General features: G+C 46.8%; 1 protein-coding gene across 1 annotated transcript; it reads right to left on the bottom strand.

Moving 5' to 3' along the window:
- Positions 1 to 523: 523 nt before the first annotated feature.
- LEUTX (leucine twenty homeobox) lies at positions 524 to 15,456 on the bottom strand. Its single transcript, XM_084965668.1, is given in 5 exon segments — positions 524 to 1,225; positions 3,071 to 3,256; positions 3,258 to 3,365; positions 15,085 to 15,186; positions 15,433 to 15,456. Coding segments are annotated over 5 exon segments (849 nt in total). The 3' UTR covers positions 524 to 796.
- Between the last annotated feature and the right edge of the window lie 717 nt (positions 15,457 to 16,173).

The following is a 16,173-nucleotide window of genomic DNA, read 5'->3' as shown; positions in this document are numbered from 1 at the left end:
CTGAGAGAAATATGGGCAGAACGTACACAGGACAGAAGATGGGGTGATGAGCTGGGGGCCTCTCACAGGTCAGTGGGCAGTCACATCCTCTGAATCACCTCCTCCAACCTCACCCTAAGCATCAAGGATGCAGGTGTTCCTGCAGAAGGGGAGGGCCAGCGTTTGATGAAGTTGTGACATCGGGTCCTGCTCCTGAGGACTCAGGCGTGCACTCTGCACAGCTCCATCAGCTGGGATTAGCACATGGGAGACGTAGGGAGTCCTTGGTGGCAAAAGCTCTGGGTGTCACTGATGGTCACAAGGGCTGCTTGTACACCTTGGTGGAAGTGGATGAGGTCTCTTCTCCTCAATTATGAGATCCCAGCCAAAGGGATCAGCAAGCTACATGGGACAGAAATTGCCAGCAATGATGAAAGATAGAGATTGATTAATTGATTTTTTGATTTTTTTTTTTTTTTTTTTTTTTTTTTTTGTCTTTTCAGAGCCACACTTAAGTTCCCAGGCTAGGGGTCGAATTGCAGCTGCAGCTGCCAGCCTATGCCACAGCCACAGCAACTAAGGATATGAGCCGCGTCTGCTACCTACACCGCAGCATGTGGCAACGCTGGATCTTTAACCCACTGAGCGAGGCCCAGGGATCGAACCCACATCCTCATGGTACTAGTCGGGTTCTTAACCCACTGAGCCACAACGGGAACTCAAGAGGGATTGATTTTTTTCCTACAGAAAACGATAATTTCTGATCTGTGACCTGTTTGGACTGCAGAGAGCCCGTTCCAGGTGTTGGCAGACTCCCTCAGGTGGAGCACAGCGGGAGGAGGTACTGGTCTAGACTGCTGGGATCATCCTCGCCAGGTAAGTTGTATAATTGTATAAGCTGATCCATGTCGTACGGACTGGAGGCCCAAGGGGGATCAGGGTCTCTGAAACTTATCTGTCGGAGATCCTCAGGCAGAAAGTCACAGGATGAATCGCATGGGGTGGCCGCAGCCCCTTCACATGGTGCAGCCCCTTCACATGTCTCGGCACACGAAGGCTGGGGAGAGTCAGGGTCAGAAGCATCTGAGATGCTGAGAGACATGGAACGGGTGTTTCCAGAAGCACTAGGGGAGAGGGTCTCCTCCTCCTTCACTGGAGACACCTGTGGTGTGTCCTCCAGTGGTGGGTTTTGCTGAGTTTCACGCTCCTTCTTCCTCCTTTTGACACGCTGGTTTTTAAACCAAGTCTAGGGAGGAGGGAGATAAGCAGGTTAATAAGGGGGGATTGCAGGCGTTCCCGTGGTGGCTCAGGGGAAACAAATCCAACCAGGAACCATAAGGTTGCGGGTTCGATCCCTGGCCTCGCTCAGTGGGTTAAGAATCCAGCATTGACATGGGCTATGGTATAGGTCACAGATGCAGCTTGGATCTGGTGTTGCTGTGACTGTGGTGTCGGCCGGCAGCTGTAGCTGCAACTCGACCCCTAGCCTGGGAACTTCCATAAGCCATGGGTTCGGCCCTAAAAAGCAAAAGAAGGGGGGTGGGGATGGATCGCATCCCATGGGGAAACCTCGTGTACCTCGGAAATTAGGTTGCTTCTTTAGTGTGTGAAACCTGCTCTCACAGGTCTTCATGTCTATTTGAATGAGAACAGGGCCTTTCTTTTTTTTTTTTTTTTTTTTTTTTTTTTAGGGCCACACCAGCAGCATATGGAAATTCCCAGGCCAGGGATCCAATTGGAGCTGCAGCTGCTGGCCTACACCACAGCCACAGACATGTGGGATCTGAGCCATGTCTGCAACCTACACCACAGCTCACGGCAATGCCAGATCCTTAACCCACTGAGCGAGGCCAGGGATCGAACCTGCGTCCTCATGGATACTAGTCAGGTTTGTTAACCGCTGGGCCACGAAGGATACTCTCAGGAAAGTCTCTTCTCTCCTCTCTGTTCTGGGAGTCAGAGGGCAAAGGGAGCGTAGGATCGTGCTGGCAGCGGGTAGACTAGGACAGAGCACTTTAAGCCTAGATCAGGAGGTATATTTAGGAGGAAAGTGGGTTTTGCCTTGGTGGATACTCCAGTTTCTCAGAGAGAGGATTCTGAAGGCTGAGAATATTGAGTGGGGGGTCTAGCTTAGGGTGCCTTGAGATTCATCCAGGGGTTCCTAAGCCCTGAATACTCTGTGGGCACTTAGTTGCAAGGCATGTAGATGATGGTGCAGGTTATAACCAAGGAGAACCAAGAGGAAGGAGCTCCCTGGTGGCCTAGTGGTTAATGATCCACTGCTGAGTGGATTTGATTTCCCGTGGGGAAACTGCTGCATGCCACAGGTGCAACCAAAAACAAAAACAAAAAAAAAACGAAAGAGAGAGAGAACTTTGGCGTTTCCGCTTTAGTACAGCGGGATTGGTGTCATCGCTGCAGTGCTGGATTCGAGTTCAATCCCTGGCCCAGCGGCATGGGTCACAACTGCAGCTTGGATCTGATCCCTGGCCTAGGAATTCCATATACTGCAGGGCAGCCAGAAAAGAAAGAGAAAAGGGGTTGAGGGGAGGAGAACCTAGAAATAACCAGGAAAAGACCCAAATGGGAATATCTGGGTTTTTTTCTTTCTTTCTTTTTTTTTCCCTTTTTAGGACACACCACAGCCACAACTTGGGATCCAAGCCATATCTGCGACCTGCCCCACAGCTCTCCGCCACACCAGAACCTTAACCCACTGAGGGAGGCCAGGGATGGAACCTGAGTCCTCATGGATACCAGTCAGGTGCATTACCACTGAGCCACAACAGGAGCTCCCCAAGTGGGAGTATCTGAAATCCATCACCAAAGGATCTCACCTAGCATTGTGGGTCTGAAGACAGCAAAGCCTGGCTTCAACTCCTAGTTCCTATGTTTATAACTTTTGGAAGACAATTCCTCTCTCTGAGCCTTAGCGTTTCTCAGTAAAAGGAGTGTTGTTTAGAACAAAGAGATAATATGTTTGACATCTGTCCTGGCAGCAATTTTTCAAGCAACCAGAATTATACGATGACTAAAAGTATGTGAAACTCTGGGTCGGGTGTACTATCTAGTGACAGACGCGGGGACATACCTTTATAACTGACTCATCAAGATGAATATTTGAAGAAAGCGTGTTTACGATGAACCAGTTGGGGTACCTGGTCTTTTCAAAGGTATCAGTTAGCACCCGAAGCTGTTCCCGACTGAAGTAAGTACGGGATCGGCGAGATGAAGTTGGTTTTTCTGCAAAGAGAACAGACAAAAGTCTTTCATTAAAAAATATATCCCATAATAAAAGTAGTGGATAAATCACATACAAAGCAAGTAGGAAGGGTAAAAGGCACAAGCAGCAAAATTGATTCAAAATAAATAATTGGGGGAGTTCTCTTATGGCGCAGCAGGTTAAAGATCTGGCATTGTCACTGCTGTGGCTTGGGTTAATGCTGTGGTGTGGGTTTGATCCCTGTCCGGGGAACTTCTGATTGCCATGGGCGTGGCCAAAAGAAATTAAACAAACAAACAAACAACTGGGCAGTTCGCTAGTGGCCTAGTGGGTTAAGAATCCGCCATTGTCAGTGCTGTGACTTGGGCCACTGCTGTGGCACAGGTTCAATAACTAGCCCAGGATCTTCCATATACCATGGGTACAGCCAAATAATAGCAGTAAGTCAAGGGATACATAAAATAAAAACATGTAAGGTGTGTCATTAAATACATAAATCATGAAGAGTTCCCACTGTGCCTTGACGGTAACAAACCCAACTAGTATTCATGAGGATGCGGGTTCTATCCCTGGCCCCACTCAGTGGGTTAAGGATCTGGCATTGCCATAGCTGTAGTGTATGTCACAGATACTGCTTGGATCTGGCATTGCTGTGGCTGCAGTGTAGGCCAGCGGCTGCAGCTCCAACTCAGTCCCTAGCCTGGGAACCTCTATCTGCTGCAGGTGCGGCCCTAAAAAGCAAAAAAATAAAGTATGAGGATACCCCACTGTGGTGCAGCAGGTTAAGTATTTGGCATTGAATATGTGGCAGCACTGGCTCAATCCCCAGCCCAGCACAAGGGGCTGAGGATCCAGTGTTGCTGCAGCCGTGGCATAGATCACAGTTGCAGCTGGGGTTTGATCTCTGGCCTGAGAACCTCCATATGCTGCAGGTGCAATAACAACAACGACCAAAAAAAAAAAAAAAAAAAACACACACACACATATAAAACATGGGATGGATAATTAAAAATATAAAGCTTTGGAAGTGTTCAAAATTAAGTTACTCTTAACTTAAGAGAGACTGTCAAATACATAGGATATTATATATGTGAACCTCATGATAACCCCAAAGAAAACACATTAAATACCTAAAGAAAACCAGAAAAGATATAAATGTAACCCTAAAGAAAATAATCAAACCACAAGAGAGAAAGAAAAACAAAGAGAAACTATAAAAACAGCCGGAAAATAATTTTCTGATGGCAATGATTATATACATATTTATCATTACTCTAAATGTAAATGGATTAAACTAATCAAAAGATATAGTGAACCAAATGGATTTTTTTTTAAAGACCCTTCTATCGGGATTTTTTTTTTTTTTTAGGTCCTCACAATGGCATATGGAAATTCCCAAGCTAGGGGTCGAATCGGGGCTGCAGCTACCAACCTACACCACAGACACAGCAATGCCAAATCAGAGCTGCATCTGCGACCTACACCACAGCTCACAGCAAAGCCAGATCCATCACCCACTGAGCAGGGCCAGGGACCAAACCCATGACCTCACGGATACTAGTTGGAGTCATTGCTGCTGAGCCACAATGGGAACTCCAAAAAAGACCCTTCTATATGCTGCTTACAAGCAACATACTTTGAAACTGAAGACGCAGAACGAAAATGAAGGGATCAAAAAAGAGATACCGTTGGAGGCCCTGAACTGCTGAACTCGGTTTGCAGAAAAGCACAACAAGCCAAGAATGCTTGTGATGGCAAAAGCCAGACGAGCACGTCTGCTGACGCAGAGTTCTAAAGTGCAAGGTCTCCCGTCAAAATAAAGTAACAGGCTTATACGTTAACTCTGCTGTTCTTTACGCAGCTGCACCATACCCTAGATGTATAGACCTGTGACTTTCATTGCTCGTAGTCTCCCTAAATCTCACGAAGAGATGGCTTCGACACTCCCCGTGCCCGCTCGTGCTCACTATTCTAAACACATCACCTTCCCTAATAAAAGCCATGGGGGCTAAAGCCTAGGGGCCTTTGTTCTGCGGAACAGAGTCCCCCCTGGTTCCCCACTTTTAAATTGAAAAAGCATCTCGTGGGAGTTCCCGTCGTGGCTCAGTGGTTAACGAATCCGACTAGGAACTATGAGGTTGCGGGTTCGATCCCTGGCCTTGCTCAGTGGGTTAAGGATCCACCATTGCCGTGAGCTGTGGTGTACGTAGATCGCAGACTCGGCTCGGATCTGGAGCTGCTGTGGCTGTGGTGTAGGCTGGCAGCTACAGCTCCGATTCGACCCCTAGCCTGGGAACCTCCATATGCTGCTGGTGCAGCCCTGAAAAAACAAAAAAAAAAAACAAAAACAAAAAAAAAAAGAGTCTTGTGTGCTCCGTTCCTCTTTCAGGCCCTCCCGTTGCCCTGTGGTGCAGGTTGCTGCAATATACCACGCCAATAGGAAGGAAAAGAAAGCTGGGGTAGCAATACTTATATCAGAAAAAAATAGACTTTAAAACAAAAGATTGTAACAAAAGACAAAGAAAGACATCACAGAATGTTACAGGGGTCAATCCAACCAAAGGATGTAACATTCCTAAACATTTCTATCCCCCACAGATGCCTAAATATAGAAAGTAAATATTAAAGAAATAAAGGGAGAAATATACAACAACACGTTTATAGTTAGGGACGTTGACATCACAAACTTTTTTGTCTTTTTAGGGCCATGCCTGCGGCACATGGAAGCTCCCAGGCTAGGGGTCGAATCAGAGCTGCAGCTGCCAGCCTCCGCCACAGCCACAGCAGCCCGATCCACGCCGCATCTGAGACCTATGCTGCAGCTTGAGGCCACACTGGATCCTTAACCCACATCCTCACAGACACTGTATTGAATTCTTAACCCACGGAGCCACATCGGGAACTCCTGATATTACATTCTTTTTTTTTTTTTTTAGTTTTTATAAGCACTTCCTTTAAGAAAAAAAAAAAGTATTAACGTATAGTTGATTTACAATGTTCTGTTAATTTCTAGTGTACAGCAAAGAGACTAATACTACATCCTTAAGGAAACTACTTTCAAGCCCAAATTCTTTGTGCAGTTAAAGTTTTTCTTCCATGTGTGAATAGGAGAAAGACACTTGATGCTCATTGTTCAGCCGACTTACCTTGCATGTGTGCACCCCATGAGGATGTAGCTCAACCCAACCAAATAAAAAAAAAAAAAGAGGGGGGTTGCGCAGAAGAGGATCCACACAAGAGAGGGACAAGGGCGAGTCCCAGGTTGAGTCCTGTATACGAGGCCTGGAGAGCGAGCAAAACTGCTTCCAGGAGCACAGAAACACCTGTGTAAAGACACACCAGGCCCCAAATGGAGTCATTGTGCGAAGCCCAATGTCACAAACCAACACTGAAGACTAAACCCCAACCACAGTTTCAGCCCTTTGAACTGACTGCGACTTTGAAGCAGTCAGTCCGGAATTTCCTGGCCAGCACCGCGAGCTTCTCTGCCACGTAGACCCCTGTCTTCCTGCAAAGGTGACTTTGCCTGAAATAATCCTTTCGTTTGTTTATGACTTCCTTGCCCCACTCCTTTTCTGCCTTGGAAAAGCATCCCATTAAGGGAGTTCCCCTTGCGGCTCAGCACTAAAAACCCAGCTAGTATAAGAACCACCAGTATCCAGAGGACGCGGTGGGATCTGTGGGATCCCTGGCCTCGCTCAGTGGGTTAAGGATCGGGCGTTGCTGCGGCTGGGGTGGAGGCCTGCAGCTGCAGCTTCAATTAGACCCCTAGCCTGGGAACTTCCCTATAATCTTCAGCCCTAAAAACAAACAAACAAAAAAGACAGCAGGCCCCAAACGAGTCACTTAAACAAGCTCCACATCACCAAACAGGCCTCCCAGAAATGGAATCTTAAACCAATCACTAATTGCTCAATCAGCACAGAGGCCTTAGGAACCCCTGCCATCCGATAAAGGGAGGGAACCCTGCAATAATCAACCCACTTCTTTGCCTTGTAGGACATCCTAATTAGTGCCTGCTTCCTCCTGCCTGTAAATGTTGTTCATTTTATACATTGTCCGTTTATGCATCTTATCCTTGGGGCTCCTTTCCGAATGCTAGATCACACGCTGCCTGATTCATGAATCATCAAATAAAGCCAGTAAGATCTTTAACACCTACTCAGTTGAATTTTGTTTTTTGAGCCCCATCAAATGGTTGACATTTTAAAAATATGACAATACCAGGTGTTAAAAGGGAGGTAAAGGAGTTCCCATCGTGGCTCAGTGGTTAACGAATCTGACTAGGAACCATGAGGTTGCGGGTTCCATCCCTGGCCTCGCTCAGTGGGTTAAGGATCCAGCGTTGCCGTGAGCTGTGGGGTAGGTTGCTGTGGCTGTGGCGTAGGCCGACAGCTGGAGCTCCGATTCAACCCCTAGCCTGGGAACCTCCATATGCTGTGGGTGAGGCCCTAGAAAAGACAAAAAATAAAAAATAAAAAGAGGTGGAGAAACAAAAACTCATGGTACTGGAGTAATAGCTATAATAGGGGAAAACTTTCTTATTCTATTAGAAGTTAATCACTGAAAGGATGTTGCCTGTAAGCTTAAGTTATACGTGCTGGCCCATCTCTGGGAGCCCCACCTGGGAGCATTAAGTGAAAAGACATTTGTTCAGCTCACCAGAAACCTCCTGACCAGGCCCACCTGGGAATGACTGCAGGAAGGGAGAGAAGACAGCCCCTCGAGGCTGACTGGAACCGGGAAATGTTTGCCTTTCTTCGCTCCCCTTTTAGTATAAAAGAAGCCCGAATTCTAACTCAGACAAGAGAATAAGACAGTTCTTTGGGACATGAGTCTACCCTCTTCTCGGTCAGCTGGCTTTCCAAATAAAGTCTCTATTCCCTGCCCCAACAGCTCATCTCTCGAGGTATTGGCCCGTCATGCAACAGGCAGCACGAGCTTGGACTTGATAACAGTGAAAGTCCAATTACGAATTGCTTTTCTTTTTGTCTTTTCTAGGGCCGAACCTGCAGCATATGGAGGTTCCCAGGCTAGGGGTCGAATTAGAGCTCCAGCTGCCGGCCTCCACCACAGCCACAGCAACGCAGGATCCGAGCCGCATCTGTGACCCACACCACAGCTCACAGCAACGCTGTAATCCTTAACTCACTGAGCAAGGCCTGGAATGGAACCCGCAACCTCATGGTTCCTGGTCAGATTCGTTAGTCACTGAACCACAACGTAACCCCGAAACTGTTTTTCAAATGTTCCCTGACGGTATAACTCCGTGGTTCCCAAAACGGATAACCTGGTGTTGGCAAAGCCACCAATACCCCCCCTCCCCTTAGTTTATCCTCGACCCAGTCACTCAACCTCTAGCATCTCAAGCACACCCACTGCCTTTGCCCCAACTTACCTGTCATGATAATCGCCTTTAGAAGGGCAATGAGTCGACTTGGGTTTTCTGACTCCACAATTTAGGCTACCATCCTCTGTGCTTAGAGACCTTATATTTAAGTAAAAACGTTAACAAAATCAAGTCCCCACCCTTATCCCTCCCTAATGCCACACCCTCCAATCATCCATTCAACACAAACCTATTGAGAACCATTCTGTGCCTGGTGCTGTGCAGAGTTCTGGGAATAAAAGTGTGACCCTTGGAGTTCCCCTCTTGGCACAGAAGAAACAATCCAAATCCGACTAGGAACCATGAGGTTGCGGGGTTTGATCCCTGGCCTTGCTCAGTGGGTTAAGGATCCAGCAGTGCCATGAGCAGTGCTGTAAGTCGCAGACACGGCTCAGATCTGGCAACAGCTCCGATGAGACTCCTAGCCTGGGAACCTCCATATGCCGTGCAGGTGCGGCCCTAAAAAGACCAAAAAAAAAAAAAAAAAAAGTGTGACCCAAGATTTAATCCCTGACCTTCAACTAATTTAAGGGGAACTGTTCACAAGACATTAGTATATACATATATACTAATACACACACACACACACACACACAGCACACAATGCGATATTACTCAGCTATATAAAAGAATGAAATCATGCCCTTTGCAGCAACATGGATGGACCTGGAGATTATCATACTAAGGGAAGTCAAAGACAAATAAATGATATCACTTATATGTAAAACCTAAAAAATAATGCAAATGAACTTAATTGCAAAACCAGAAACAGACTCACAGACATAGAAAAGAAACTCAGGGTTACCAAAATGAAGGACGGGTAAATTGGGTGAATGGGACTGGGAGACCCTCACTGCCATAACATAAGCTACCGAAACAACAAGGACTTTCTGTATGGCACAGGGAACTATACTCCATATCTTGAAATAAAGAATAACGGGAAAGAATAAGAAAAAATTTATATACATAGATCTCCAAATCAATTTGCTATACACCTGAAACGAACACAACATTGTAAATCAACTATACTTCATTTAAAACAAACAAAAAACAGCAAACTTGACTGGCTATATAAAATCAGATAAGGCGTTCCCGCCATCGTGGCTCCGAGGAAACGAATATGACCAGTATCCATGAGGATGCAGGTTCGATCCCTGGCCTCGTTCAGTGGATTAAGGATCCGGTGTTAGCATGAGCTGAGGTGTAGGTCACAGACAAAGCTTGGGATTTGGCGTTGCTGTGGCTGTGGTGTAGGCTGGCAGCTGCAGCTCTGATTTGACCCCTAGCCTGGGAACCTCCATATGCCTTGAGTGTGGCCCTAAAAAGAGGCAAAAAATAAATAAATAAAATAGTCCAGACCAAGGAGTATGATAAGAGATAAAGCAGTTTATTTTGTAAGGATAGAGGGATTCATTAACCGAAATGACTCGATTAATAGCAGTAAACACATTTGGAGTTTCTGCTGTGGTGCAGCCGGTTAAAGATCCAGTGTTGGTGTTGGCACAAGTAGGTTCAGTCCCTGGCCCAGGAACTTCCATATGCCTCAGGTGTGGCCAAAAATAAAATAAAATAGCCCTAGACGTTTCTGCATCAAAAAAACAGAGCTTCAAACTACATGAAGCATTCACGGGGCTGGGATGGCGGAGTGAAAGGTAACTGCTTCACGGGTATGGGGTGACGAAAATGCTTTGGAAGTAGGCAAAATAGACAAAAGAAGATTGCACAACAGTATTTTGAAACGGAGCTACAGCTACAGCTACAGCTGCCAGCCTACGCCGCAGCCACAGCGACACGGGATCCAAGCCGTGTCTACACCAGACCCCTGACCTACTGAGAAAGGCCAGGGATCAAACCCTCAAACCCTCATCGTCATGGATACTAGTTGGGTTCGGGTTTGGTCCCGCTGCACCACAATGGGAATTCCCTGGATTATGTTTAACTCCTAATGTACTGTAAATACTAGGCAAAGAGGTGCAAAGGCAACGTAAATGTTTTGTAAATAGTTGCCAGCATGCAGCAAGTTCAAGTTTTGCTTTTGGAATTTTCTGAAAAATATTTTTAAAATATTTTGATCCATGGTTGGTTGCATCCATGAATGTCGAACCCTCATTACTGCGGGACAACTATACAGGGTCAAAAGCTGGTCCTGTTGGGAGTTTCTGCTGTGCTGCAGTGAGTTAATGATCCAGCTTATCTCTGTGGAGGCGCCGCTTCAATCCCAACCTGGTGCAGTGGGTTAAGGATCCAGTGTTGCTCCAGCTGTGGTCACAACTCCAGCTGGGTTTAGACCCCTGGCCTGGGAACTTCCATATGCCACAGGTACGGCAAAAATCTGGTACTGCGGACCATTCAACAACAGAGGTTTGAACTGCATGGGTCTACTTATATGTGGGTGTTTTCAGTTGAAAAAAGTACTGTGTGCAGTTCTGCAGAGTCCTCAGCTGGTTGCATCCAAGTCTGGGGAACTATGGACACAGAACTGTGGGTACCCAATGCCCACGTAAAGTTACACTCAGATTTGAGTGCATAAGAGGTCAGCACCCCAAACTTCACCCCCATTGTTCAAGGTTCATCTTTATCTGTGGGTTTGGTACCATCCAGGGTTTTAGGCAGCCACCGGGGGTCTTGGAACAGAACTGCTGTTGCTAAGGGAGGACTATTGTGGATCTTTTCCAGTTAGGATTTTCATTTCCTTTGAATAAATTCAGGGAAGTGGAACTGCTCAGTCACATGATAGTGCTAGTTTCCAGTTTTGGGGAAATCTCCATACCGCTTTCCACAGTGGTTGCGCCAATTTCCCTCAACACCTTAAATACTTCACTCTGCTTGCCTTGCTTGCATGGTTTCTAAGGAGAAACTGGATGTTATTCTTTTCTCTTTTCTTTTCTTTTTTAGGGCCGCACCTGCATTATACAGAAGTCCCCAGGCTAGGGGTCAAACTGGAGCCGCAGATGCAAGCTCACACCACAGCCACAGGATCGCCAGCTCCTTAACCTGCTAAGCGAGGCCAGGGATCAAACCCACATTCTCATGGATGCTAGCTGGGTTCTTAACCTGAGGAACCAACAGCGGGAACTCCTAGATGTTATTTGTGTTTTTGCTCCTCTATAGGTGTTTCTTTCCTCTGGCTTCTTTCAGAATGTTTTCTTCATCTTTGATACTCTGTGGTATGAAAATAATATGCTGAGATACAGGACTTCGGTTTTATTGCTCTGGGGGTGCCGGGGGTTGGGGGCTTTTATCCCACTGGCTGTTCTCTGAGCTTCCTGGGTCTGTAGTTTGGTGTTTTGCATGAATTTGGAGAATTCTCAACCATCATTGCTTCAAATAGTTCTTTTGTTCCTTTCTCTCTTCTCCTTCTGGAATCCCCATTAAGCATGTGCTACACCTTTTGCACTTGTTCCATGGTTTTCGAACATTTGGGGTTTTTATCTTTGTCTTTGTCTTTGTCTTTTTGTCATTTTAGGGCTGCATCCGAGGCATGTGGAGGTTCCCAGGCTAGGGGATGAATCAGAGCCACAGCTGCAGACCTGCACCACAGCTCACAGCAACATCGGATCCTTAACTCACTGAGCGAGGCCTGGGATCGAAACCACGTCCTCATGGATGCTAGCTGGGTTTGTCATCTGCTGAGCCACGACGGGAACGCCTCTGAGTTTTTTCAGTCCTTTTTTTTTTTTTTCAGTTTTGGAAGTTCATATTGACACATCCTCAAGTTCAGAGATTCTTTCCTCGCTATGTTTAATCTACTAATGGGATTATCAAATACATTCTTCATTTATGTAATTTCTAAAAACCTGTAGCATTTCTTTCTTTTTTCTTAATAATGGTTTTTATTTTGTCCATTATAGCTGGTTTACAGTGTTCTGTCAATTTTCTGCTACACAGCCAGGTGACCCAGTCACACATACATAAGCACATTTTTTTCTCACATTATCATGCACCATCATAAGTGACTAGATACAGTTCCCAGTATTATACAGCAGGATCTCATTGCTTATCCTTCTTTTTTTTTTTTTTTTTTTTTTTGGTCGCACCTGGGGGAGGTTCCCCAGGCCAAGGGTCAAACCCATGCTACAGCAGCAGCCTGAGCCACAGCAGTGACACCAGATCCTTAACCTGCTGAGCCACCAGGGAACTCCTGTAGTCTTTCTCTCTGATTCTTTCTTAGAATTCCTGTCTCTCTGCTGACATCGCCCATCTGTTCTTGTACGTCATGCTTTCTTCCTTAGATCCCTTAGCATCGCTTTGTAGGAAGTTTTGAAAGTGAGATATTTGAATCCTCAGATTTGTTCTTTCTTTATCCAGGCTATTTTGGCTATTTGGTGTCCCTTTCACTTCCATATGAGTTTTAGAATCAGCTTTTCCATTTCTGAAAAAAAAAAAAAAAAGACCATTGGCATTCTGATACGGATTGCACTGAACCTTCAAATCACATTGGATAGTATTGCTACCTTAATAATACTTATAATTATTTTTTTGGCCACACCCTTGGCATGTGGAAGTTCCTGGGCCAGGGATCGAACCCATGCCACATTTATAACTATTAACAGCATTTACAACAGTAAAGCTTGCACTCCCTGAACATGGAATGTCTTTTCATTTACTGGAGTCTTTAATTTCTTTCAACGTGTTTTGTCATTTTCATGTAGAAGTCTTGCACCTCCTTGGTTAGATTTAATTCTAAGGATTGTACTCTTTTTTTATGCTATTCTAAAAGAGTATCAGGAGTTCCCGTTGTGACTCAGAGGTAACAAACCCAACTAGTATCCATGAGGATGAGGGTTCGATCCCTAGCACTGCTCAGTCGGCTAAGGATCTGGCGTTGCCATGAGCTGTGATATAGGTCACCAGTGTGGCTTTGATCCCTGTCACTGTGGCTGTGGTGTAGGCCAGAAGCTATAGTTTCTTAATTTCCTTGATAGATTATTCATGGCCAAGTACAAAAATAGGGAAGAATGCTCAGAGGACCTGAAGATGAAAAAAAGCAACAAAGCTTCCTTTATATACAGAGCATCTGGGGAATTGTGGGAACTCAGGATCCCCAGGAACTTAGGGATTAAGCAGGTCCAGAGACTGTAGTTTCTCTTTGTCTCCAGAGGACTTCAGCCTGGAGAAGTCTGGAAGCATGTGGGCCCAGCCTCCTAGGTCACACTTTATAACCCCTGAAACTCCTAGGTGCTCCTAAGTGAGGGGAGACAGACACCAGGAAAGCCGTGCCCCACGGTCAAAGTCGTTATCTGCCTGGACACCTGACGTTCAGCTCCTGAGCTCAAAACCTCCCTCTGGGCTAACCTCATCCTTGATTCACGTTCCTTTTGTCAGTAGCCTCAATCCCTGGTCCTTTCAGCATCAGGAAGTGCTCATATTGGAATGTCTATGTGCAGAGGTGGATTGCAGCAAGGGGCTGCAGTGGTTGATTTCATGCGCCAACCTGACTGCGCCACGAGATGCCCAGGGAGTTGGTTGTATACTATTCTCGGTGTGTCTGTGAGAGAGTTTCTGGAGGAGACTGACATTGGAATCCACAGACCGAGTGAAACAGACTGTCCTCCCTAACATGGGTGGGCTTCGTCCCGTCGAGCGAAGGCCTGAGGAGAACGAGAAAGGTGGTCCTGCCTGGATAAGGGGGGATTTCTCCTGCCTTGAGAACGGGACCGAAGCACTGGCTCTTCCTCCGTCTCGGGCCTTCAGACTCAGACTGAAACTGCATCATTGACCCTCCTGGGTCTGCAGCTTGCCGCCTCACCCTAAAGATCTTGGAATTTGTCAGCCTCCATGATCATAGAAAACCAATTCCTTATGCTAAATCTCTTTATATATATATAATATTTATATTCATATAATATATAAATTTATATAATATATATATTTCTTTGGCCGCTCCCATGGCATGTGGAAGTTCCCGGGCCAGGGCTCGAACCCAGACCACAGCAGTGACTCAAGCTGCTGCAGTGACAATGCCGGATCCTAACCCACTGCGCCACAAGAGAACTCCTATATATATCTAATTATGTAACATGCACCCATATGCATACACAGCTCCATATTGGTTCTGCTTCTCTAGGGAAGACTGACTAATATTTTTGGTTGAATAAACAAGTGAAAAGAAGCTCACAGACACAAAGTTGTACCCCTTCCCTACACAGCCCCCAACCTGCCCACCTTCCTCCCAATACCCTGAGACACTCGGACCCTGTCTCTATTTCAGGGCCAGCCCTTGGCATTTTGGCCATCTGGGTCCTTCCCAAACCACCCTCCCCATTCTGTACCTGGCACGACTCTCCCTAGGCACCAAATACGCCCTGGATGCCTTCCCTACCAGCAAGAGCCAAGTCCTGGTTCATACTAGGAAGATTTTACTCTGATTCGCTTAAGTGCAGGGGTGTGAGGCCATCTCGGCATCTTCTGGGAAATGCTGTGATCCCACACATTACCAAAGAGTGTGACAGGCGGGCATCTGCATTGCCTGGTCCTCTGCCCCTCAGCATACTTCCATGGCAGCCAGCACATCCCCCTTCAGCTGCATCATTTTCACAGACTGTGGCAGCAGGTAGTGGCCGAAGATGTAGGTGGGCCTGTTATTCACAAGCACCTAAGGGAAGAGGTACATTGCTGGGGAGTCCAGAACAATCTGGCCTCCTCCTTCCCTTTCCCAAATGCCTGTTCTCGTCTCATTGCCTGTAAAAAATCTTTACTCCCAGAAGTTCCCACTGGGCACAGCAGATTAAGGATCCAGCGTAGCTGCAGCTGTGGTGCAGGTCACAACTGCAGCACAGGTTCGATCCCTAAGGGAACTTCCACACGAAGTTCAAATATCTCCTTCTCCAGGAAATCTTGCCAAAACACTGCTGCAGTAAATCATCCTGCACGGCCCTCCTTTGCCACCAGGGCACCATCCCTGCTTCCCCCTGAGGACAGTGGGCTGCACTTTTCCCTCCACATTCCTGACTGTCCATGAGAACAGGAGTTGCGTGGGGTTCCCCTCTGAGTCTCTGCTTGCACAGTGCACAGGGTTGTGCTCAAAGAGTTGTGTTCAGTGACCTTCAAAAGATGGGTTCAGGAGTTCCCATTGTGGCACAGCGGAAATGAATCCAACTTGGAACCATGAGGCTGCAGGTTCGATCCCTGGCCTCACTCAGTGGGTTAAGGAGCCAGCGTTGCCATGAGCTGTGGTGTAGGTCGCAGACACGGCTCAGATCTGCTGTGGCTATGGCTGTGGTGTAGACTGGCAGCAGTAGCTCCGATGAGACCCCTAGCCTGGGAACCTCCAAATGCCACGGGAGCAGCCCTAGAAAAGGCAAAAAAAAAAGACAATAATAATAATAATAAAATTAAAATAAAAAAGTTATAGCAGGAGTTCCCGTCGTGGCGCAGTGGTTAACGAATCCGACTAGGAACCATGAGGTTGCAGGTTCGATCCCTGCCCTTGCTCAGTGGGTTAATGATCCGGCGTTGCCGTGAGCTGTGGTGTAGGTTGCAGACGCGGCTCGGATCCCACGTTGCTGTGGCTCTGGCGTAGGCCAGGGGCTGCAGCTCCGATTGGACCCCTAGCCTGGGAACCTCCATATGCCACAGGAGC

The sequence above is a fragment of the Sus scrofa genome, chromosome 6 (genome assembly GCF_054392235.1).
Source record: "Sus scrofa isolate SSC_HxYL_T2T_F1_AM1 chromosome 6, Sscrofa_HxYL_maternal_Yorkshire_Landrace_v2.0, whole genome shotgun sequence".
Taxonomy (NCBI): domain Eukaryota; kingdom Metazoa; phylum Chordata; class Mammalia; order Artiodactyla; family Suidae; genus Sus; species Sus scrofa.
The sequence above is the reverse complement of the archived record's forward strand: the minus strand, read 5'-3'. Positions and strand labels throughout refer to the sequence as shown.